Source organism: Tamandua tetradactyla, chromosome 2 (assembly GCF_023851605.1).
Source record: "Tamandua tetradactyla isolate mTamTet1 chromosome 2, mTamTet1.pri, whole genome shotgun sequence".
Taxonomy (NCBI): domain Eukaryota; kingdom Metazoa; phylum Chordata; class Mammalia; order Pilosa; family Myrmecophagidae; genus Tamandua; species Tamandua tetradactyla.
In genome coordinates, this window is record NC_135328.1 from 209,348,423 (window position 1) to 209,371,633 (window position 23,211).

Sequence of the window (23,211 nt, forward strand, 5' to 3'; positions counted from 1 at the left end):
TCTTAATGTGCCTGGGTAGATTATCCGCAGCCCCAACTTAGAGATGAGGAAACGGGGGCTCAGAGGGGAGAAGTAGTTTCCCAAAGCTGCAAAGCTTTACATAAGGCATCTCCTGTAACAACTGATGGCAATGACCCTGCTTGGTAGAGCGTTAACTGTCAGCACTAAGGGAGGAGAGTGTGGGGAGAGCAGACCCCACCGTGGGGTGGGGGTCTCCTGGGTGGGAAACCACATCAGCATTTCCCTTCCTCATTCTGTCTGGCTCAAGTGGACGTGGCCAGGAAAATTCACTTTCCTGGCCCAGATAGGTGCTCAGTAAACATTTGCTGAGTGAGACGAGGCCCTGAGTTCAGGGACTAGGTGGGGAACGTGGGAGGAAGCGGGGCTGGGATTGTGGAGCCAAGAGGGTCATCAGAAAAGTAGCCGATGGCTCCACTGAGAACTTGGCACTCTCTCACTGCCCTGAGGAATTTAATACCAGCCACTGACCGAGCAATGCCAGGAGCCAAGCCCAGGAGATGCACCTCCTCCTCCACCTGGCAACAGCCTTAGAAAGCAGCATTATCACCTCTAATTATCAGAGGAGGAGACTGCGGCCCAGGGAGGGAAGTGGTTGCTCGGATGCTTAGATCTAAGTGGCAGTGCCAGGACTGGAACCCACACCAGGTCAGCCAGACTCCAAAGACACTGCTCCCAATTTCCATGAGACCCCGAAATTCAACAGGTTTCACTGGGGCTGGAGCCGGTGCTCCCCTCTGCCCCAACCCCCTTACCTGTCAGAGTCTCCTTGGCCAGCAGCAAGGCCTGCCCATCTGCTTCCAGCTGCTCCCGGCGCGTCTCGAGCTGGGCCAGCTGCCGCTGCACCTCAAACAGGCTGCTCTCCAAGGCCTCCTTCTCCAAGCTGCAGCACACACAGTTCTTGAGGCCTTGGGACTCAGCCTTCCCAGGCCCAGGAAGCCATGGCTCCCAGGGCAGGGCCAGCCACGCCGGATGCCAGCCTGCCTGCCTGGCCAGGCCCACGCCCCCTGGGGAGATCTGAGCCTGAGCTTGAGCCAGAGCAAGGAAGTGTTAGCAAGCCAGGCTCCCAGGTAACTGCCCCCCCGGGGGCCCAAGCCAGGGAGTGGCTGGCCACGGTGTGACCCCAGGCAGCTCTCCCAGGGTGGGCTGGGCAGAAGGGGAGAGCCCAAGGCCTTACCGCAAGCGTGTGGCCTCCTCTGATAGGGCCCGGCCTTCGCGTTCAGCTGCTGCCAGCTGCACCGCCAGTCCAGCCCGCTCCTTGGCCAGCACCTCCTTCTCCCTGGTGGCCCGCTCCAGCGCCTCCACCTGCCGCTGCAGCTCCCGCCGGGCCTGCTCGAGCTCCTGCTCCCGCCCACTCAGCTGCCGGGAGAGCTGCCACCGACCCAGGGACCATGAACCCCACTCCCAGAAATTCCCCACCCTGCTCACCATGACTCCCACCTCCCTAGCCCTGGCCTGGCAGGCAGAAGACTCAGGTTCAAGCCCAGGCTCTGCCCTGACCTGCTATGTGTACTTGGGCAATTCATAGCCTTCTCTGGGCCTATGATGCTCACGTGTAAAAATGAGGATCCTCACTATCTGTTTTGGGATAATAAAACGCTTCTCCCTAAAACCTTCAGAGAAGCTGAATATATAAAACCAGACAGAAAGGGAGCTGCTCTTAGGGCCTTGGGGTGGGAACTGGAGCCCTGTCCCCTGAGCCCCAGGCCCCATCCCCAGGGGCCCCTCTCAGGAACCTGCACCCTCCAGGGCACCGTTTGAAGGTCACTGGACTCTTGAAACCCTAAGGTCCCTTCCAGCTGTGATGTCCCAATGAGTTCAAGTTTCCAATTTAAAATTTTTCTAATTATTATCACATAAATAATCTTTACTAAGTGGCACCTTGCTGCCAGTTCAGTGTGTGCTGCGCACTTTACATGAGTTTTCTCAGTACTCTCCAGAAAGACCCTTTGCAATAAGAACTATTAATGCCCATGTTACAGATGGGACAACTGAGGCATGGGGAGTTGAGGGGGCTTGCCTGAGGCCGCTGGCTAGCAGAGGTGGGGCTAAAATTCAAGCCCAGAATCAGACTCCTGAGCCTGGGAATTACCCCAAACAGGATGGGAGCCTGGGCCCCGACCCCCTGCTGCCCCAGCCCCCCACATGTAGCCAGGGCTTGGGGCCCACCTGGGCCAGCTGCTCCTGCAGCCGAGTGCGCTCCAGGCGTAGGGTGGGGAGCTGGTGGTCCAGGGCCTCCCGGGCTTGCTCGGCCACCCGCAGGGAGCCCTCCAGGCCCTGCTGCTCCACCTCCTGCTCCAGCCGCAGCTGCTCCAGCCGCTCCAGCTCCTCCCGCGCCAAGGCTGTCTCCTGCTCCGCCTGCCGCTGCCGCCCCAGCAAGGCTGCCTTTTCCTCCTCCAGCTGGGGGGCCGGGACCAGGGGGGAGCGAGCAGGTCAGTACAGTCCTTCCACCCAGGCAGGGGTCCCACCAGGACCAGGGCACCTCCTTCACCCACCCACGGGTCACAGCCAGCCCAGGAGGATCATTGAGGGTGAGGGGTGGTATCTCTGGGTAAGTGGACACTGGGGAGGGGGCAGAAGGGAGGTGGGTCCATGGAGCTTCTTTTTTCTGATACCACAAGAGAGAGAAGATAGATAGACAGTGTCAGAGACAGAGAGAACGACAAAGACTGAGAGAGACAAGGTGTACAGAAAGGCATAAGATGGGGTGGGGAGTGGGGGTGCGGGCACGGTCGGGCTCAGGAGACCCTGGGCGGGTCTCTGAGCAGGCGGGACAGGCGGGAGGGGCGGGAGTGGCAGGTGGGCCTGCTGGGCACCACGTACCTGGGCGACGAGGAGGTTCAGACCCAGCTTGTCCTGTGCGAGGCTCTCGTTGAGGGCGCTCAGCTTGGATAAGGAGTCCCGCAGGGAGGCCTCTTCCACCCTCAGCTTGGTCATCGAGAGCTCCAGCTCCACTCGGCCAGCCTCAGCCTGCCAGGGCCCGAGCAGGGCAGCAGAGATGGCCAGGTAGGGGGAGACAGGGAAATGGGGAGAGACAGGAAAATGCGGAGAGACAGCGAGAAGGGCGAGAGAGAGACAGAAAGAGATGTGCAGAGACACAGAGAGACCAGGAGAGGTGGAGAGAAAGGTAGAGAGAGGGGAAAAGCAGGGAGGTAGGGAGAAACAGGGATGGGAGGACCCCCAGAGACAAAGTGGAGGGAAAAGGAGAGAGACGCAACGTGAGACTGAAAACAGTCACTGCCCAAGGCCTGTTGCCCACGAAGCTGTGTAAAGGAAACTGCACGCTGCAGAGCTGTGCAAGAACAAACCAACCCGGCCCACACTGCTCGGCAGGGCCAGAGACATAGGGAGGTACTGCTCCGGGCCCAGCCTGGAGGGAGAGAGTGGGGCAGCCCCCCCCACCCCAAGGACTCTCTGGACCATGGTCTTACCCATCACAGACCCCAGGACCAGTGTCAAGGTGGGCCTGGATGGGCCTGAGTCTCAGGCACTGCCCCAGTAGCATCTGGGACAGCGGGAAGAGGGGTCAGTCTGCTTATGGCTGGGTCAGAGGTCATTCTGTGGCCTGGGTCAAAGGTCAGCTTGTGGCCAGAGGGAGAAGGTGGGAGGGTGGGGGGAATGGCGGTGGGCCCTAGAGTCAGAGGAGGGTCTGCGGCTGCGTGGCAGGTGGGAACCCACCTTGGTCAGTGCCTCGGCCACCTCGGCCTTCTCAGCCTGCAGCACATCCCGCTGCAGCGTGGTGCAGCTCAGCGCCTCCCTCACCTCCACCAGCTCCTTTGCCAGCCCCGAGCGTTTCGCTTCCAGCTGTTCCAGCTGTCTGTGGCTATGGGACAAAGGGCAGCTGAGGACCCACGTCATTTCCCTGCTCTGAGCCTCCCACATGGCAGGAGGGCAGGGCTGGCCCGAGGCAGGAGCCTTGGAGGCAAAAGCTTCACCCACCAGGATAGCTGGCCCCACCACCCTTGGCTCTGCGACTCTAGGCCTCAGTTTTCACATCTGCAAAATGGGGCGGAACCTGCTGGTGAAGCTGTTTTAAGGATGCCTGACTTCCTATACATGAAGTGCTTGGAAAAGTCTCCAGGGGACCTCAGATCCACCGCCACAGGGTACTAAGCATCATTGTTACTTATGTCTCCAGAGGGAAATAGCACAGTGGTTAAGAGGTTAGCTCTAGAGGCAGAATGCCTGGGTGCAAATTGTGGCTCCTCCATGAACCTGCTGTGTGACCTTGGACAAGTTACATGATCTCTCTGTGCCTCAGTTTCAACATCTAGAAAATGGCAGAGAGTTAGAGAGTATAATACTCAAAACAGTGTCTGACACATTGCAATATTAGTACTAATCTTATAGGGATAATTATAAAATTTGTAAATGATGTTGATATTATTAATATTGCTACTGTTACTTGAATTTATTTTTGTTATTATCACCCAAGCTCTACCTCCTAAAGATTCTCTGATCCCAGATAAGCAAATATAACTCCCTGAGCCTCAGTTTCCCAAAATGTTTCCCAAAGCATTTCCAACAAGTTTCCCAAAAGGCTGGTTAGAAGACCCTACATCAGAGGAGTAAAATGAGGATTCCTGGAAACGGCCTGAGGCTAGGACACAGCAGGTGCTGGCCAATCCTCAGGGACACTGTCAGTCACACGGAGGTGCCTGCAAATGGCCCTGGCAGGGAGGCCAGAAGCCACTCTCCTGCTATGCCAGTTTGGAAGTATTATGTCCCGCAGAAAAGCCATGTTTTAATCCTGATCCAATTCTATAAGAGAAGGCATTTCTTTTCATCCTGATTCAGTACTGCAGGTTGGAATCTTTTGATTAGATTTTCTCCACAGAGAGGTGACACACCCAATTGTGGGTGTGACCTTTGATTAGATAGAGACTAATCCATTCTAGGTGGGTCTTGATTAGTTTATTGGAAATGTTTAAGAGAGCCAGAAATGACAGAACCAGCAGAAACTCAGAGGACAGCTGACAGGCAGAGAACAGAGACAGATATTTGGAGATGCTTGGAGCCCAGGAGATGTCACCATGAGATGTTAAGCAAGCCAAAACCTGGAGGAAGTCCAGGCGAAGCCAAAAAATGAGAGCAAAGCGAGGAACCCCCACAGGAACAGAGGCTGAAAACAACGGCACCCAGGAGCAAGAGACCAGCAGATGCAACCACATGACTTCCCAGCTGACAGAGGTGTCCTGACCCATTGACCTTTCTTAAGTGACGGTAACCTCTTGTTGGTGTCTTAACTTGGACACTTTCACTTCCTTAGAACTGTAAACTTGTAACTTATTAATTTTCCCCCTTTTTAAATTTTCTTTTTGCATGGGTAGGTACCAGGAATTGAACCCGGGTCTCCGGCATGGCAGGCGAGAACTCTGCCTGCTGAGCCACCACAGACCGCCTTAAAATCTCCTTTTAAAAACCATTCCAGGGCAGGTAACCGTGGCTCAGTGGCAGAGTTCTCACCGGTCATGCCGGAGACCCGGGTTCATTCCCGGTGCCTGCCCATGTGAAAAAACAAAAACAAAAACAAAAAAAACATCCAGTTCTGGTGTACCTGCATTCTGGCAGTTTGCAAACTAACACACCTGCGCTCAAGTTCCCGGCGTGCCCGCACACCATCCTGCACTTTGTCCTCCCGCTCCTCCTCCAGGAGGTCCCGCTGGCGCCGCAGCTCCTCCTGGGTGGTCTGCAACTTGTCCCGCTCCTGCTGTAGCTGCTCAATCTGCTGCTGGGCAGCCTGCAGGCTGTGGGCCAAGCCAGCCTTCTCCCTGCAAGACAAGAGGCAGGAGATGTGGGGCTACTGTCATCAGGGAAGATAGCCCAGCTGCCATCCTAGCCATGAGCCGCAGCCCTGTGCCCTGGACTCCAAGGCACCTGCCATCAGGAAGGCTTCCCTGCCCCTGCCCCTGGCTGGCTCCCTCCCAGCTCTAGAGACACAGCGTTGCATCCACACCTCCCTGGGGCTGACTCTTCCTGGCAGAGGGAACCTGCTATTCTTCTCTGCACTCTTCCTGCTGCTGGTTTACTGAAGCAGATGGAGACGCTGGCACTATCTCCACCCACCACAGGTTGAAGAGATCAAGGCTGGGGTTGTGGGGCACCTGGGCAATGTAACTGCCAGCTCTGCTGATCCATGTGATGAGGAAATGCCCCTTAGAGCACCCAACCCCCTCAATTCTGGGAAGCCCCATAGAGCTGGGCCTCCAGCTTCTTGTTGCAGCACAAGCTGGCCAAGACAGGGGAGGGAGGTGACAGTGAGTGGGAACCCCAAAGATTTGCAGAGACCTGTCATTTTCCAACTCCAGCAGTCATGAGCAGCCAAGGGGGCAGTGGAAGGGGGTGGGTGTGTCTACAGTGCCTCTTTCCAAGCTACCCAGGGTTTCTGGTCCAGGCTTAGGGCTGGTCACTGTCATATCCTCCACTCCCCCCTCTTCACTCTAAGTGACAACTTGTAAATATACTAGCTATGAAGACTGGCAGTGGGTGGGAAAAAGCATTTGAATAAGTAAAAACGTATTCATTGGGAACAAAACTACATAAAAGCCCTTCTACTCGGGGACAGGGGCATGGAAAGCACGGGCTTTGTTGTCCAATGGACCTGAATTAAGTTCCTGCCCTGCCATTCCCAGTCACGTGCACTGTTTGAGTTTGGGCAAATCTCTCAACTCTGGAACAATAAACAGCTACAAATTCCACGAGTTAATTGAGATAGTACATACAATGGCTTGGCAAAGAGCATGGGACACAGTAGGTACATATGGATGCATAGACGGGATACAGGACATGTTTGCTACCTCCCTGCCAGGAAACACAACGGGATGACAGTCGGTGCATTAGCAGCTATGCTGTGATGGGCAGGTGAGGCTGTGAGATGGCGTCGCCTTTATATTTCCCCTCCATTTTTCAAACTTTTTGTTATGCATTTACATTTATAAAGAGAAGTACCCCCCCCAAAAAAACTCCAAACAAACAAGCAAACAAAAAAAAAAATCAACTACCAGACAGCTAAGAGATGGACAATTTCTTATCTCAAAATCTCTGAGACAAAGTCTAGAACTGAACAGAACTCTGCAACATGGAAAATGTTCCGTACTCAAAATGCAGCCAGTGCAACTGAAGAAGGCCTTTTCATCTTTACTTCATTTTAATTAATGTAAGTTTTTATCGGCAGGTGGCTAGTGGCTACTAGATCCCTGTGCCACGGGGCTACAGCCACATCCAGCCCAGGTGCTGACTTACTCCCCAGGCCCCACCTCAGGCCCCCTGCGCACCTGCTCAGGAGGTCGTTGGCACTCCGCAGCCGCTGGGCCTCACGCCGGGCGTCCTCGTGGGCCTGGGTGACCCCGTCGGTCTTGTCCCGCAGACGCTGCAGCTGTTCCACTAGGGTGCGGCGCTCACCCTCGCTGTCGCCAAGCTGCTTCCGCAGGGTCCCCAGGAGGTCCTGGCTCGCCTCGTAGCGCCCACGCATGTCCTGCAGCACAGGATAACCAGGTCGGGGAGCCCGAGGAGGGTCCCAGAGCCCACCCTCCTCCCTGCCGGTTCCAGGGATGTAGACCATCCTACGCTGCGGCCTGGGTAGGAGAGAGAGGCAGAGGCCCCAGGACTGGGTGTCCCCTCCCCTGCACTGTACTCTCTGCTCAGCCGGAGGCTCCGGAATCCCTAGATCCCAGGGCAACCCCAACCCAAGGCCCCAGGATCCCAGACCAACCCCCACACTCCTTCCGCTCCTGGGCTCCGAGAGGGTCTCCGCAGCCTGCCCACCAGAGGGCTCCTCTTCTCGGTGGGCTGGCTCCATGCCAGCCTCCTCCTTCCCTGGCTGCGACTCTGCCCCTACTTCCTAAGCTCCTCCACTTCCTAAGCTCCTCGAACCCTAGAATCTAATGCTTCCTCCCAGACCTCTCCCCCGGATCCAGCCCGAGGAGACAGGGACACCCACTCTGTTTCTACCAGGACTCTAGCTCCGCCCCCAGGCTCCTCCCTCCCCAGGCACCTCCCATGCTGGGCTCGGATTCGCCCCCCGAACTCCCAGACCCCCTCAGGACTCCCATTTGCCCTTCCCTGGGCCCTGGCTTTCCCCAGCAGAACTCCTCCTCCTGGTGCTCCTCCAAAGAGGGTGGGAGGTCTCACCCCACAGGGTGCCTAGGCCCCGCCCCCAGGACCTGGCTCGACCCCACGGCGTTCCGCCTCCTCCTCTGGCCCCTCCCCCAGGGCACATAGGCCCCGCCCCCTGGGCCCAGGCTGGGTCCTACCTGGAGCTGCAGCTGGCGCTTGTGCAGCGCGGAGTGGATCAGGGCGAGGGTGGAGGAGTCGGAGCAGGCCGGGGACGGGCCTCGGCGCGGGGAACGGCCGCGGGCGGGAGAAGAGCGCCGCGGCGGGGACGGGGTCCGCGGGCCCGAGAGCCCCCGCAGGCTGCCATCCGACGTGTCCGCGGTGCGCTCCGAGCCGCTTAGCTGGACGCCGCTCTCCGTGTCCGACAGGACAGCCTGAGTGCGGAGGCAGAAGGCGAAGGGAGCCGCGAGGTCAGGAGAGCAAAGAAGTCCTGGCGAGGCAATGGGACCGCCGGGGTCCCCGGGCCCAGCTTCATCCTAAATACTAAGGCACACTCCAAATTCCCTTCCTACTAAAAAGCCTTCCTGATTCCTCCTCTTCCACTTGCCACAGGCCTCAGCGCCTCAGATGAGGCCTCCACTTGTGAAGACGCCAGGCAGCGTTTCTCACGGATGGGCCTGGCTCCCCACCAGAACCTGGCTGTGCTTCCGGGGTTAGACCCCCAGCTCTCGGCAGGGCAGAGGCCCTGGCCACGCCAATCACCTGCAGTTCAGCCCACGGCCACCAGACGTCGCGGTGACCCAGGACTGCCCGGCCTTGCCCAGCCCAGGGCCCCCACCCCTTCTAGCCTCTCCCTTCCTCCCTCCAATCTCACACCTGTGCCAGGTCCCTGAGAGTCTGCTGCAGGCCCTCTCCATCCTCCGTCTCCAGGGCCGCCTGCTCCTGCAGCCGCAGAGATTCCTGGAGTAGGGGTGGGGGGTGGGACAAAAGGTGATCACGGTCACTGCCCAGTCTGAAATCCCCTATCCCAACCACCAGCAGCCATGCCTACAAGCCAGCTGCTTGGCAGCCCCTGCAGCAGGCCCTCTGCCCTCACTGAACAGACAAGGTCTAGAGATGACAATGTCCTGACCCTGGAAGGAACTGACCCAGAGCAGTGTCCCTCTGCTGGGGGGAAGGCAGCTCAGTTCCAAGAGAAAGAGTCCTGGGCTGGGAACATGCAGGCACAAGTTTGAGTGACTCCCCTGCCTACTGGCTCTGAGACTAGACAAGCATTTCCTCCTTGGACCTCAGTTTCCTCACATGCATTACAGGAGCGTGTGCTATAGAACTGCCCGGAGGGTGAAATGGGTTAAAGGAGGCAGGTGTGCTTACTCCTGGCACCCTCTAAGATCCAATTAAGGAAATGGAATCTGCATGTGAATGGGACTCACAGAGATGGCCCAAGCAGCCCAGCCATATGCCTGGGTCCATGACTCTGGGTTGGGCACCCCACCCTATCCTGCCAGATCTCAGGGACAGTCACATCTCACCAGGGCCTCAAGCTTCTGGGTGAGTGCCTTGTTGACCTCATCCTTCTCCAGACTCTGGTTCTGAAGGTGCTCTACTGCCAGGGCCAGCTCCGTCACTCTGGAATGGGGGCAGGGCAAGACAGGTAATGGGGAGCCCACCCCAAGTTCTCCCCAAGTTTACCAGCTCCTTAACATTTCCCCAATCTGAGGCAGGAACTCTGGGATACACCTCCCTAGCTGTGTGACCTTGGGCAAGTCATTTCTTCTCCCTGAACCTCAGACTTCGCATCTGTAAAATGGGAATGAGGTCACCACCTGCTTTATCTCACATCAGAGGGTGAACTGCTCATAATGTCCGGTGGGGCAATGTCCTCTGAACCTTAGTCTCCACCTCTGTCAAAGGGGCCCCAGGAAGACCGGCTGAGCTCACTTAAGGGAAGAGCCCGCCCCTGCTGAACAGATGTTCCCTCCTCCCCGTATCTCCAGGCACACCCTGTGCAAGGAGTCCTCTCCCACCTGGCACTGAGGTCAGCCTTGTCCAGGTCACTTTGCACCTGCAGCTGAGCCAGGTCCTTCTCGCAGAGCACCTTGACCCGTAGCTGGTCCTCCAGCTGATCCTGCAGCAGGACCTGCTTTTCCAGGGCCGCCGCAGCCCGACTCTCAGCCAGCCGCAGGCCAGTGCTCAATCCCAGGCTTGCCTCCTGGACGGCCCGTGATGTCCGGGCCAGCTCCCCTCCCAGCTGCAGCAGGTCCCTGGTGGAGAGGGCGCAATTTAAGGATGGGATGGGAGGTGGGCACACAAGTGCAAATTAAACTACACTGGGATGCCACTTGTCACATTCAGATTGGCGCACACACACGAAGTCACATAACACACAGTATGGGTAAGGCTGTGGAAAACCCTCTCACACAGTGCAGTGGGAGGGTAAGTGGAGGACAGTTAGGAAGAGCTCTGAAAACTATAAAGGCCTAGATTCTTTGACCCATCAATTCCATCTCTGAGAATTTACTCTACAGACTACTGCCTCAGTGCAAGGAAAATGACCTGTATGTACAAGGCGATTCAATGCAGCTTTGTGTACATAAAAAATGCTGTTGACAACTTAAATGTCCATCAAAAGGAGACTGCTATTAGAGAAATTATGAATTCCGGTGCATCCATTCAGTAGAATACTTGTAGCCCAGAAAAAAAGGAAGGGAGAGGCTTTTCCTGCTGGTATGGAGCCACCTCCCAGTTATAACTATTAGGTGAAGAAAGCATCTTCAAGAACTGCAAATACAAAATTCTAACAAGAATATAAAAAAAGGGAGGGGAGGGAAATGTGTGTGTGTGTGTGTGTGTGCATATGATCTGCTGTAGCTGCTTGTATAAAACAACCCTGGAAGGTCACTTAGGAAACTGGAGGGGAGGAGAACATCTGGGGCCAGGAGCGGAGGAGAGACTTTTCACTCTAAACCGATTCATACCCTTTGAAATTTGAACCCCATGAATGGGCAATTTGTTCGAGAGTAAAATATAATATTTTAGAGTGCTAATTAAAAATGAACTGTATTTTAAATACATCAAATGGGTTAAATCCTTGCCTTTGTTGAATGAACTGTACCACTGGGTATCCAGTAGTAACAGGGGAAGTGCCTCATTCTAGAAGAATCACAGTTAACACATGAAGAAGGAATGACGGAATGAGACTAGCATGATTTTGCAACCACTGATGAATGAACTTCGGGGGCATTTCAACATCACAGAAAGAGAAGCAACCAGGCGTAAGTTGCCTCCAGCTGGAAGACACACACGGCTTATGAAAGGGCCTTGTCCTCCCCCAACCCCCCCAAAAAAACAACCAAACAAAAATGTGAACTTGGATCTGGTCAAGCCTTAGAGCCAAGATTCAATTCACAAGAAATACAGGAGCAGAGGCTCAAGCTAAGTGACACCACAGGCACACAACCAGCAAAATCCAGACTGGGAACCTCGTAGACAACTGTCCCAGTTTCCTCAACGAATAAATTGTAAGAGGAAAAGAAGGAAAGGGAGGGAAGATTAAAAGAGACTTAAAAAGCATATCACCACCCTCCCCGTCTCTGCGTGGGACATGACTCTCAGGGGTGTGGACCTTCCTGGAAACGTGGGACAGAGATCCTGGAATGAGCTGAGACTCAGCATCAAGGGACTGAGAAAACCCCTACAATGAGAATTAGCATCAAGGGATTGAGAGAACCTTCTCGATCAAAGGGGGAAGAGTGAAATGAGACAAAGTGTCAATGGCTGAGAGATTCCAAACAGAGTCAAGAGGTTATCCTGGAGGTTATTCTTATGCATTAAGTAGATATCACCTTGTTGTTCAAGATGTAGTGGAGAGGCTGGAGGGAACTGCCTGAAAATGTAGAGCTGTGTACCAGTAGCCATGTTTCTTGATGATGATTGAACAATGATATAGCTTTCACAATGAGACTCTGTGAATGTGAAAACCTTGTGTCTGATGCTCCTTTTAGCTACTATATCAACAGAAGAGTAGAACATATGGAATAAAAATAAATAATAGGGGGAAGAAATGTTAAATTTAGTTGGAAATGCTAGTGGTAAATGAAAGCGAGGGGTAAGGGGTATGGTATGTATAGTCTTTTTTTCTCTATTATCGTTTTATTTCTTTTTCTGTTGTCTTTTTATTTCTTTTTCTAAATCGATGCAAATGTTCTAAGAAATGATGAATATGCAACTATGTGATGATATTAAGAATTACTGATTGTATGTGTAGAATGGAATGATATCTTAATGTTTTGTTTGTTAATTTTTTTTAACTAATAAAAAAGTTTTAAAAATAACGTATCAGCTGATCACATTTTGTGAACATCTATGGATGCCAATTCAAACAAACTGTAAAGAAAAACAGTGAAGCAAAACCATCTATGACATTTATGGATCAACTGGAAATTCCAACCCTGCCCAAAAAGTTGATATTTTAAAAAGATTATTAATTTTTTAAAAATGTAATGTAAAATAAAGAGACAAACTGTTCTCCCTGCCTCTGGGCTCTCCCCACCAGCCTTACCTGCACCCACTGTCAGACTGACCATCCGTGCCAGTGTCAGTGGTCCTCGCTCCAAGGCCAAGCAGAACCAAGCTCTCCTGCCCAGGCTGGCCTCCGAAGCCCTCCTCTCCCACCTGCCCTGCCCTTCACCTGCCTTTGCTCCCACTTCAGTGGGCTATAAGTATTCTACTGAATAGATTCACTAGTTGCCACTTTCTCCCACCTCCAAGCCATCGCCCATGCTGTTCCCTCTGTCTGGAGTGCCTCCAGCTCTCATTTCTCCAGGGACAGTGCAAAATCCACCTCCTCCATGAAGGTCAGGTTTTTCTGACCTCCCCTCCAATCCTTCTGGGCCTCTGGAATATTCTGTCTGCCCCACATTCATATCTCTGATCACTCATTCCTCAGACTAGGATTTTGGGGGTCTTTGTCTTTTCATCACTAGAGATTGAGGGATCCTTGGGAGCAGTAGCCAGAGGGTATAGCCGATGAAAAGCAGGAGCTCCAGAATCAGATGGTACTGGGTTCCAATCCTGACTCAATTACGTATTTACTGCTGTGTGACTTTGGGACAATCACATAGCTTCTCTGAGCCTTGATGTTCTCATTTGTAAAATGGGGATCATTACTGCTCCTACCTCACAGGAACACTGTCATATGACATGAAACAAAGTGCACAGAGAATCTAGTCCAGTGTAAACGCCAGTAAATGCTGAATGCCATGATTGGGGCCACCGTGAATTCTTACCAGTTGCCTCCGTATCTGCATAGGCACCTGCTGTAGTTCCTGAGTGGATCTGACAATAAATTCATCTAAAGGGTAGGGTTGCAGCTGCTGCAGCCTCCCCAAACCCACCCCCCAGAGAGCCAGGCCTCACCTCTCCGTGTACATCTTCACTTCGTTCACCAGCCGCCGGACCCCCACCACCTGCCTCCAGAGGAGGAGCAGACGGCTGTGCTCGTTGCTGAAGTAGGCATTGAAGGACTGGAGGGAAGAGGTAGCCGAGTGAGGGGCTCTCTGCCCTAACACCCCCCACTTCTAACCATCCTAGGAGGCACCGTCACCTAGGGTCAGGGTCTTCCCACGGCCAGCTCAGGCCTGGGTACAGTCATGTGTCACAGCAGCCATGAACCGTGCTCCCATGAAAGGCAGAGAGTGCTGCATGATCTGGGGCAGAAACAACGTCTGTATAAAATGGGGGTAACGATAGCACCTGCCAACTATGGTTAGTGTGGAATAAAAGGGAAAACGCCTGCCTGGCATGCAGGATGAGTTAATAAAGGCCAACTATAAAGACCATACATTCCCTAAGGTGTTCCCCTGGCCTGGGGCCCCACCCACCCCCCAGACCTCTGAGTTCTAGGGGCTCCACTCCCAGCCCCCTGCAAAGCCCACCTCCTCCTCACGCCTCCATGTCGCCTCCCGCTTCTCCAGCTCTTCCCGGCTGCGGCTCCAGTCGCTGGTCACCTTGCGAATGTCCTCGCTCAGAGCCTGGTTGGCCGAGCCCACCTGGTCCAGCTGCTCTCGGAGCATAGCGTTCACCTGGGCCAGGCTGGCACTCCTGGGTAGGGCAATGGGGGTTGGGGGCTTACCCCAGGCTCACTGGGCACATGTGCCCGGGGAGGTCCCCCTACCAGCCAGGCGCCCGCCCCTACTGCACGCCCACCTCTGCTGCTCCTCCTGCAGCCGGATGAGGGCGCTCTCCAGGTCTTGGCTGTGCTCGGCGTCCTGAGTGGGAGAAGCGGGAGCAACATGTAGGGCACAGAGAGGGTCCTGCCTGTCCCTGCCCCACCCTGGCACCCACTCTCAGCCGCTGCTGCTCCAGCTCCGTGGCTCTCTCCAGCAGCTGCTGCTCCAGCTCGGTGCACTTCTTCTTGTACAGGAGGATCTGGGGGTGGGTAGGGAGCGGATGGTTAGCTCCTAGGGTGGGAGCAGGGCAAAGAGAGCATGTGGGCAGGCAGGAGCAGGAGTGGGTGGCCCTGACCTTGGCCTGCAGCCGCTGAACAAGCTGGGCCTGCCGCTGCTGACCCTCCTGGTAGGCCTGCAGCTTGCGTCGGTAGGAGGCCTGCTCCTCCTGCAGCTGCCGCCGCAGCTCCACACTCTGCCGGGCCAGCCCCCTGGGCTCCTGCGTTTCCAGCTCCCCAGACTCCAGCCGCATAGCCTGCTCCAGCTGCAGGGAAGGGCCCCAGGTGAGAGTCCTGGGCCTCCGGGGAAGGCACACACAGGCCTCCACAGGGGGCGCCAGGAAGCAGGCGCCCACAATGCCTTGCAGGCTGCTTAAACGTGCACCAGTGCACACAAGCACATGCGTGCATGCACGGGCTAATGCAACTGTGCATGGACACACAGACCCAGCATGCAGGGACAAAGAAGTGGGGCATGCATGGACACACACAGGTGGGCCCACATACGTGTGTGGACAAACACATAGATGCAACTGAGTGTAAGACTTAGAGGCTCTCGTGCACTGGGTGCTCTCTTCCAGAACACTCATCCTTGTTGTGGTTTATAATTATTAGATTCGTGTCCCCTCCCCCTAGACCTCATTCTCTGATGAGCTCAGGAGAACCTAGGCTTTGTTCCCCATTGCATCTCAGTGCCTAGTACAGTGATGGTGAGTCATACTAGGGAAATATTTGTTGAGATAATGAATGAACGGCATAATACATGAATGACTTCAAAACAGAGGCATCCTGGCCCCACGCCTAACTGAGAAAATAGAGTCACACATACATACATATTGCACACGTGCAGTTTGAACTATCCTATGGGGTGGTACTGCGCTCCCTGCATACTCTTTCCCATATACACTGAAGGAAGGTTTACAGGAAATACACACAAATGCTCTAATAAACAATAGTGTTTGTCAATGTCCTCACAGTCCCCAGCTGCCTAGGATTGGGGCTGAGGTATAGCCTGTCCCACCTCTCTCTGAGCTCAGGGGAAGCCCGGGAAGCCCCTTTATCACCAGACCCCTGGGGACCCAGATGGGACACCAGCCTGGCTCCAGCTGCGAGATCAGCCCCTGCCCTGCCCATGTGGCACCCCCACCCCCACCCCCACCACAGAACTCTCTCAACATCGGATGTTTGGGGAAGCAAGAGAACCTCTTTTGTTGCTCAGATGTGGCCTCTCTCTCCCGCCAACACAACAAGCAAACTCACCACCCTCCCCCTGTCTAAATGGGACATGACTCCCAGGGGTGTGGACCTTCCTGGCAACGTGGGACAGAAATCCTAGAATGAGTTGAGACTCAGCATCAAGGGATTGAGAAAACCTTCTCGACCAAAGGGGGAAGAGTGAAATGAGACAAAGTGTCAATGGCTGAGAGATTCCAAACAGAGTCGAGAGATTATCCTGGAGGTTATTCTTATGCATTAAGTAGATATCACCTTGTTATCCAAGATGTAATGGAGAGGCTGGAGGGAACTGTCTGAAAATGTAGAGCTGTGTTCCAGTAGCCATGTTTCTTGAAGATGATTGTATAATGATATAGGTTTCACAATGCGACTGTGTGATTGTGAAAACCTTGTGTCTGATGCTCCTTTTATCTACCTTGTCAACAGACAAGTAGAACATATGGAATAAAAATAAATAATAGGGGGAACAAATATTAAAATAAATTTAGTTTGAAATGCTAGTCATCAATGAAAGGGAGGGATAAGGGGTATGGTATGCATAATTTTTTTTTCTGTTCTTGTTTTATTTCTTTTTCTGAATAGATGCAAATGTTCCAAGAAATGATCGTGATGATGAATGTGCAACTATGTGATGATATTGTGAATTACTGATTATATATGTAGAACGGAATGATCAAAATAGGGAAAAAAAAAAAAAGATGTTCGGGGAGGGGAGAAAAGAGGGAGCTAAGGATGGGTGGGACTAAGCAGAGAAATGAGGGTGACACAGCCAGCCCAGGAGACCCATCCTCGTCATCCACCTCCAGGAGCCCCCTGCCATCCACGCCGGGCCACGCCAGGTCACTGGGAAGCCAACGGGAAGGTCAACCGCACTCATCCATGCTCACCTGGGGCCCAGGCCAGGTTAGCACTAGGGACGGGAGTTGACCCCATACAACCAGAAGTCACTCTATCAACCAGTGACAGAGGCTGGGATAACCTCGCCCCCACCCATCCAACCCACGGTTTAGTTTTCCTTTAGATAAATGCCAAAGTCCTACACTCAAAATTTCTTCATCTAAAATGGAGATCTTGTGGAGCTGGGGGTCTGCATTGGTGTTGAGGGTTTTTAGAATTTATATTGTTATAACATTTATATATAACTTAAAATTTGCCATTTTTGCCATTTTAAAGTGTTAGCAATGTAGTGCAGCCATTACCAACCCCCATTACCAAAACGTTTTCATCACCCCAGCAGACACTCCACCCTGCACAGCGACACCTGGCCATTCCTCCCTTCCCTCGGCCCCTGGTGACCGCGGAGCTACTTTCTGCCTCCAAGAACTTGCCTGTTGCATACACTGCATCTAGGTGGAAATACACTCTCTGTCCTTTTGTGGCTGATTTATTTCACTCGGCATCATGTTTTCAAGGCTTATCCAGGTTGTGCGTCTAAGCGACGTTGTGCGTCTGGGTGAGGGGGGCGCCGGGGGGCGCGGGGCTGTGTTGAGGCCAGATGTTGGGTTCACCTGTATAGCGGAGCCTGTGTGTACAAGGTGGCATACCTGCTGCGGGGGAGGCGTGCGTGTGCATGGGGGTCTGGGCTCTCAGTGCATCTGTGCTGTGTGTCGGCCACTGCATACCATGTGCATGTGCGCGTGCCTTTGGGAGCTGACTGGGGGGCTGTGTTGGTTGGACGCTTTCTGCTGTATGCATGCAACTGTGAGAAGTGAGACGATGTGTGGCGGTGCCTATGTTACGTGGTATGACTATTCACCGTGGCGACGTGTTCTGTGCGCCTGGTGCAGCCGGGTGGGTGTGATTGTGGGGGTGGGTTGTACGATGCACATTCTTGAATCTGTGTCTGTCATGGGGGGCACTTGTGTTTCTGTGGGTGTCTGTGTGGGAGTCTGACTGCGTTTTGTTGGGTGCATTTTGCACATCTATAGAACCAGGGTGCTATTGGCTTTAGAGACTGAGACGGGGTCAGGCAGAGGCCGGGGGCTGCACCCCCTCCCCAACGCTCCCAGCTGGGCCCCAGCCACACCTTGCCCCTTTCCGCAAACCTCACCCCACACCAAACAGCCATTCAATTTTACTTGTAATTCAAAAAGGAAGGAGGCTGCCACCAAGCCAGGGATGAAAGAAGTTTACTGTCTCTCCTAGCAACCGGCTGCCTAGTACCGTGTTCAATTCATCCTGCCCAGGTTGCCATGGACACTGGGGGACCCCGGGGGGTCTGCCCGCTGGAGCAGAGGGGGATGTGGCCTCTCCCTCCTTCACATTCCCAGCTGCCTAGCACCACACCTGCTCCTCAGAAACAGGAACAAGAGGTCCTGCCCCAGGCCTGGGAGGTGGCCTCTGGAACCCCTGCCTCAGTTTCCCTATGTGCAGTCAGTAGGAAACAGATCCTGGCCATGCCTCTACTCCCCATCCCAGGGATACTGTGGATGTAACTGGTCAGAACCACCTTCCTGACTGTTCCCCAATTTAGACCCCCGTACAATGGTTGTGGCCACAGGGGTAGGTCCTGCCATCTGTGGGCACAGGGACAAGTGGGCAGCAGGGAGAGAGAGGGCCGCAGGACAGCAGAAGACCAGGGCTGGGCCACCTGGGCCTTCAGCCAAGCTCTACCACTGACCTGGGGCCTAGCATGTTCCCCCTCTGGGCCTCAGTTTCCCTATCTGTAATAAGGTGATCTCCAGGTTCTGACATTCTCTCTGGACCTGCCCCTGGGAAAGGCTTCTGGGTCATTCTCATCCAATCCCTGCCCCCAGGTGGGGCCACACTCAAACCATCTCAGTCCAAGGACAGTTTTGAGATTCACGGGCCTCCTGAGTGAATTTACTAGACCAAGGCAGATACCCCTTGCTGTATCCCCTACCCCCCAGCAGCTGTGTCCTAACAGAGATGGGAGCTGCCATTTCCCGCCAGCCAGGGAGGGTAGTGCTAGCTTCGCTGTTGGTCAGAGACTGGCATTTAAGAGGCAGCCCCTGGGGAGGCCTGGCACAGTACCAGGGGCTAAAATGAGAGGCCTAAACCAGGAGGGGGCTGGCTCAGGTCCCCTGTCACCATTGACAATGTGAGATGTGAGCCAACCTGGCCGCCACACCCCCTGCAAACCTTGGGAAAACCATGTCTTCGCTGTGAATACTAGAGGCCCCCGCAGTTCCCCCACCCTGCTCCTCCACAAGTTGCAACAAGTCGGAAGCTTATCCAGACAGGCAGACACCAGCAGGCAGGTTATACCCCACAGCCCTGCACAGAAATGTATACCCCTTCCCAACACAGCGTACAAGCCCCATTGTGGATAGGCCCAGCTCAAGGGTCCTGAGGTCAACCCAGGCTCTGCCACCACCACTCGGGACCCTGGGCCGGGACCTGACCCTTCCAAACCTAGATTTCCTCATCAGTAGCACCACAGGGCCATGCCAGTTGATGTCCGAGATCCTTTCCAGGTTTCCATGGGACAGCTGCTCCAGAAAACCCCCAGCCCAATGTCTCCTCTCACACCCAGGAAGCAAAACTGCAATACAGAGCCCTGGGCTGGGAGTTGGGAGACTGGGTCCTAGCTTCAACTGGCAGCATGACCCTAGACTCAGTGCTTCTCCTCTCTGAGCCTCAGTTTTCTCCTCTAACAAGTATTATGATGGTTCTGATTGGTACATTAAACATAAAGCCCCTAGCAGGTGCCTGGCACACAGCAGGCACTCAATAAATGGTAGCTGCTATCACTATCCACATATCTCTCCCACTGCCATACACATTTTTCCCTTATGTAGCTCTTTCACCAAGTTTTGGCTGCCACCAACTGCCCAGGGTCACCTCCCAAGAACCTGGGGGCCCAAAGGAGGCCATGCACTAGAGAAAATCCTACCCTCTAGCCAGGTCCATACCAAACTCCTGCTCTGGATCCGGGCCCCCCCAGCCCTGCAGCACAGGTCCCTGGGGGAGGTGAGACCAGCCTGGGCTCGGGGACAGGCCCAGATTCTCCTCCCGTCCCTGGCTGGCCCTTGCACCCAGGCGGGCCTGAAGAACCAGCCTGCCCCAGCATCCAGCCATTGCCTGGACCCCAGGGCCCATGTAAACAGGAGTACAGGGAGAGGCCCAGAGAAACAAAGGGGTGGGAGGGGCCTCCAAGGATCTTGTTCTCTGTGCCCTCCACCCCAAGCAGGCCTGGGACAGATGGGAATGGAAAATCTCTATGCCAAGCACTTTATTCCATTATCCCTTTAATCTGTGCTGTGTACCATCCCCATGGCTCAAAGAGGCTCAGAGAGAGGAAGTGATTTGCTCAAGGCCATCCAAGTTGGGAGAGGCAGGATTTGAACCTGGGCTGGCCCGACACAAGGGTCCACCCTTCTGACCAGTACAGAGGCCCAGCCTGGTCCAGTTCTGGGCCCCGGGCAACACCCACCCGCTCGCTGATGGCGTTGTACTTGATGGCAAGCTCGTCGCGCTCGGCGCGGCTCTGGGCCAGCAGGTCCTCCACGCGGGACAGCTCCTGCTGCAGCAGCTGGTTCTCCTCCTGCAGCGACAGCAGCGACGCCATCTCCGTGGCTGGCAGCGGGGCTAGCAAGGAGGGCGGGTACATGGTTGGTTTTCTCCCGGCTCCAGGGGGACAGATGTCCCATTCATCACTTGGGGCAGAAAGACTGACCAGACCCCTGGAGGCAGCCTGGATAGGAGGGGACGCAGCAGCAGGCTGTGCAGATGGAGCTGAGGAGCAGGAGGGGGGAAGGGGGAGAGGCCCAGATCTTGACTAAAAGTAGACCTACGACTACAGCTGAAAAGTAGCCCTGGAGGGAGGCTAGGTCTAGGCCTCAGGAGATGGCCACGAGTCCTACTCCCTTCCTTCTCCAATTACACCACTTCTCTGGGCCTTAGTTTTGCTGATCTGTAAAGAAGGCAGAAGAAAGGTAACCTGCCAGGCAAGTAGGAAAGTCTCACTTGGGAGAAGGTCTTCAGGTAACTTCTGAAACTGGGGCTCAAGGTCGTGCAGGTCAGATTATGAGGAAGAAAGAGGAGGAAGAGAGGAAGGAAAAGAAAGAGCAGAGGGAGAAGCAGAGGTGCCTCCTTTGGTGAGCTCCCCTGCCACTCGGGACACATGTCACAGGCTCCAGGCAGCCACCACTGCTACATTCTCTAAGTCTCTCCCCATCTGGGGACCCCCGGGGCCCTAACATCTCTAGTCCCCCCAAAGAGAGGGCCTGTCCGTAGCCAGCAGCTGGGCAGGGACTGTAACAGAGGCACCAAAAACGCCATCATGGAGAGCTGCAAACATACCAGCTGCAGAGCCTTCGCAGACCCTCAGAACACACAATGGGCTCGGGCACGCTGCCCAAGCAGGGGCCCATCAGTCTTTCTGCCCGGGTGCAGAGCGGGCAGCACTGGCCCACGGCCCTCTGCAAAGCCCCGGTCCAAGCTGCGCTGCTCTTTCCCTATAATCTTCAGTTCCGCCAACTCATACTTCCCTGGTAGGGAATATGAATTTGGGGTTCAAGCCATCGCAGCAGTTATAGGAAGCAGGGAGGGGATGGTCATCCCTTCCCTTCTTGCTGCATCACATGGAGAGCAAGTTTGGGCAAATGACACCGCCGGGCTAAGTCTCCTCATCTGTAAAATGGGTCCTTCCATCATAGAGTTGTACCTACCTCAAAACAAGTATTCAAGAAATGGAAGTACAGTTATGATGCTCATTCCTGGCTGCTGGGAAGGGAGGTGAGAAAGCAGTGGAATGCAGGCAGTGTCCCTGCAGTGGGGGGGGGGGGGGGCGCGGGGAGGTGTTACCTGGGGCCTCAGGCTGGGAGAGGTTGTGGGTGACAATCTCCCGGATGCGGGTGGACAGGCTGACCACCTGAAAGTCCTGGCCTGGGTCCTGCACCCTCAGGCCCTTCTCTTGGCCCAGCCCGAGGATGCTGCTCTCCAGCCTCTGTGGGGAGAGAAAGGGGTTCTGCAGGAGACCTGGGACCTCGGCTCCCTGGCGTGAGCCAGACAGGGGCAAGGTCCTGCCCCCCAAGGTGTGGGTGCCCAGGACACTCTCTCCAGAAATCTCCAAGAAGGGGGGAAGCCTGGGGGTTAGAATCAGCAAAAAGCCCCATGGGAGGGGATCTCATGCGCCCTCAAACCTCCACGAGGCGGCCACCTCACGGGCCAGAGGAGGGGCCAAACGCTCCACACACACCGTGGCCGGGGGTGGGGGGTGGTGTGAGCATAGCACAGAACTTTGGAGGTGCCAATCCAGCTCTGGCCTGGACGGTGAGGACCCTGTGGGGCCTGCAGTGCTCTCCACCCTACAAGCTGGGGGTAGCGCATGCCCCCAGGGCACAGCATAAGGGTGGGGGGCCTCAGCAGTTGAACCCTGGTCACCTCTCTGCCTCATGTCTGGCCGGAAATTGTCCACCAGGGCCCCTGTGCCTCTCATGCCCACCACAGCCTCTCCCACCCCATCCCCCACTTCTGCTAGGCCCAGCACTCTCTTCCTGAACAGCGAGTGTACCCCCCACCCCCAGAACCCACCTGGATAACTGTCTCCAGCTCCAGCTGGGTTTCCAGCAACCCCTCCAGCCCCCAGCTCATTGGAGGAAGGGATAGCACCCCTCTTGCTCCTTCTCCCGGGCCCTGGAGACTAGCTCAACCCTCCAGGCCCTCAGCCCGCCACTCTGCAGAGCACTGAGCAGATTAGGCTTAAATCCGGCGGCAGCCCATGTGACCAGGAGGTGGGAGGAGCGGGTGGGGGCCTGAGGGGAGGAGAAGGGGCAGGGAGCAGAGGAAGAGGGGAGAGCTGGAAAGAAGAGTGAAGAGGAAGGATAAAAAAGTAGAGAGGGGTGGAGAGGGGAAGGGAATGGAGAAGTGTGAACAAGGAATGGGGAAGGGGAAGAGGCGGGTAGGGGGGTGGCGCTGGAGGTGAGCAGCGCTGCTACTCTTAGCAGACTGCTGGGTTCTAGAGCCCTCCAAGCCCCAGGGGTGGGGTCAGCACCCAGGGAGAGGTCAGAGTCTGAGGAATCGCCTAGACCTGAGGAATCGCCTAGACTGACCCAGTACTACAGTCACGTGGTTAGCTAAGAATGTGAGGTTGATTGACAGGATGCTGGGGTGTTTTCCCACATCAGGTGCAGACCAAGGAACATGGCTGTGGAATCACCCAGACCAGGCAAGGCACTGCACTTTACAGCTGGACTGGCTGTGTGGCGCTGGGAAAGCGGCTTTGCCTCTCTGAGCTTCGGTGTCCCCATAAGCTGCAGTAATATTGGCATACCAACCCCCCCCACCCCCCACCCTTGGATTTGCCTGGGGAATTAAAGTACCATGTGAGCATCACCAGCATAGGGGACAGAGTGAGCAATTGATAAATAATTATTTCCTTTCTTTGAAAAATCCCTAATGTACAGTTCTTATCCCCCAGAGCCCAGGGGCTCAGAGGCCCCCACCTCTGTCTGCTGTCCCTTTCCAGTTACAGGAAAGCTAAGGTGGCCTAACAG

The 23,211-nt window shown here is 55.1% G+C and overlaps 1 protein-coding gene across 1 annotated transcript in view; it reads right to left on the bottom strand.

Annotated features, from left to right (window-relative positions):
- Positions 1-22,465, bottom strand: part of CROCC (ciliary rootlet coiled-coil, rootletin) — a 40,375-nt gene extending 17,910 nt beyond the window's left edge. Inside the window, exons 1-19 of the mRNA XM_077151126.1 lie at positions 22,250-22,465; positions 21,521-21,662; positions 20,148-20,302; positions 14,596-14,781; positions 14,416-14,499; positions 14,278-14,339; positions 14,007-14,172; positions 13,489-13,595; positions 10,098-10,334; positions 9,603-9,699; positions 8,947-9,030; positions 8,271-8,504; positions 7,293-7,492; positions 5,607-5,789; positions 3,697-3,841; positions 2,842-2,988; positions 2,188-2,418; positions 1,196-1,389; positions 774-901 (exon numbers count right to left, since the gene is read on the bottom strand). Coding sequence (XP_077007241.1) covers positions 774-901; positions 1,196-1,389; positions 2,188-2,418; positions 2,842-2,988; positions 3,697-3,841; positions 5,607-5,789; positions 7,293-7,492; positions 8,271-8,504; positions 8,947-9,030; positions 9,603-9,699; positions 10,098-10,334; positions 13,489-13,595; positions 14,007-14,172; positions 14,278-14,339; positions 14,416-14,499; positions 14,596-14,781; positions 20,148-20,302; positions 21,521-21,662; positions 22,250-22,309 — 2,842 coding nt within the window. The 5' untranslated portion in view covers positions 22,310-22,465. The remainder of the gene's footprint in view (positions 1-773; positions 902-1,195; positions 1,390-2,187; positions 2,419-2,841; positions 2,989-3,696; positions 3,842-5,606; positions 5,790-7,292; positions 7,493-8,270; positions 8,505-8,946; positions 9,031-9,602; positions 9,700-10,097; positions 10,335-13,488; positions 13,596-14,006; positions 14,173-14,277; positions 14,340-14,415; positions 14,500-14,595; positions 14,782-20,147; positions 20,303-21,520; positions 21,663-22,249) is intronic.
- Between the last annotated feature and the right edge of the window lie 746 nt (positions 22,466-23,211).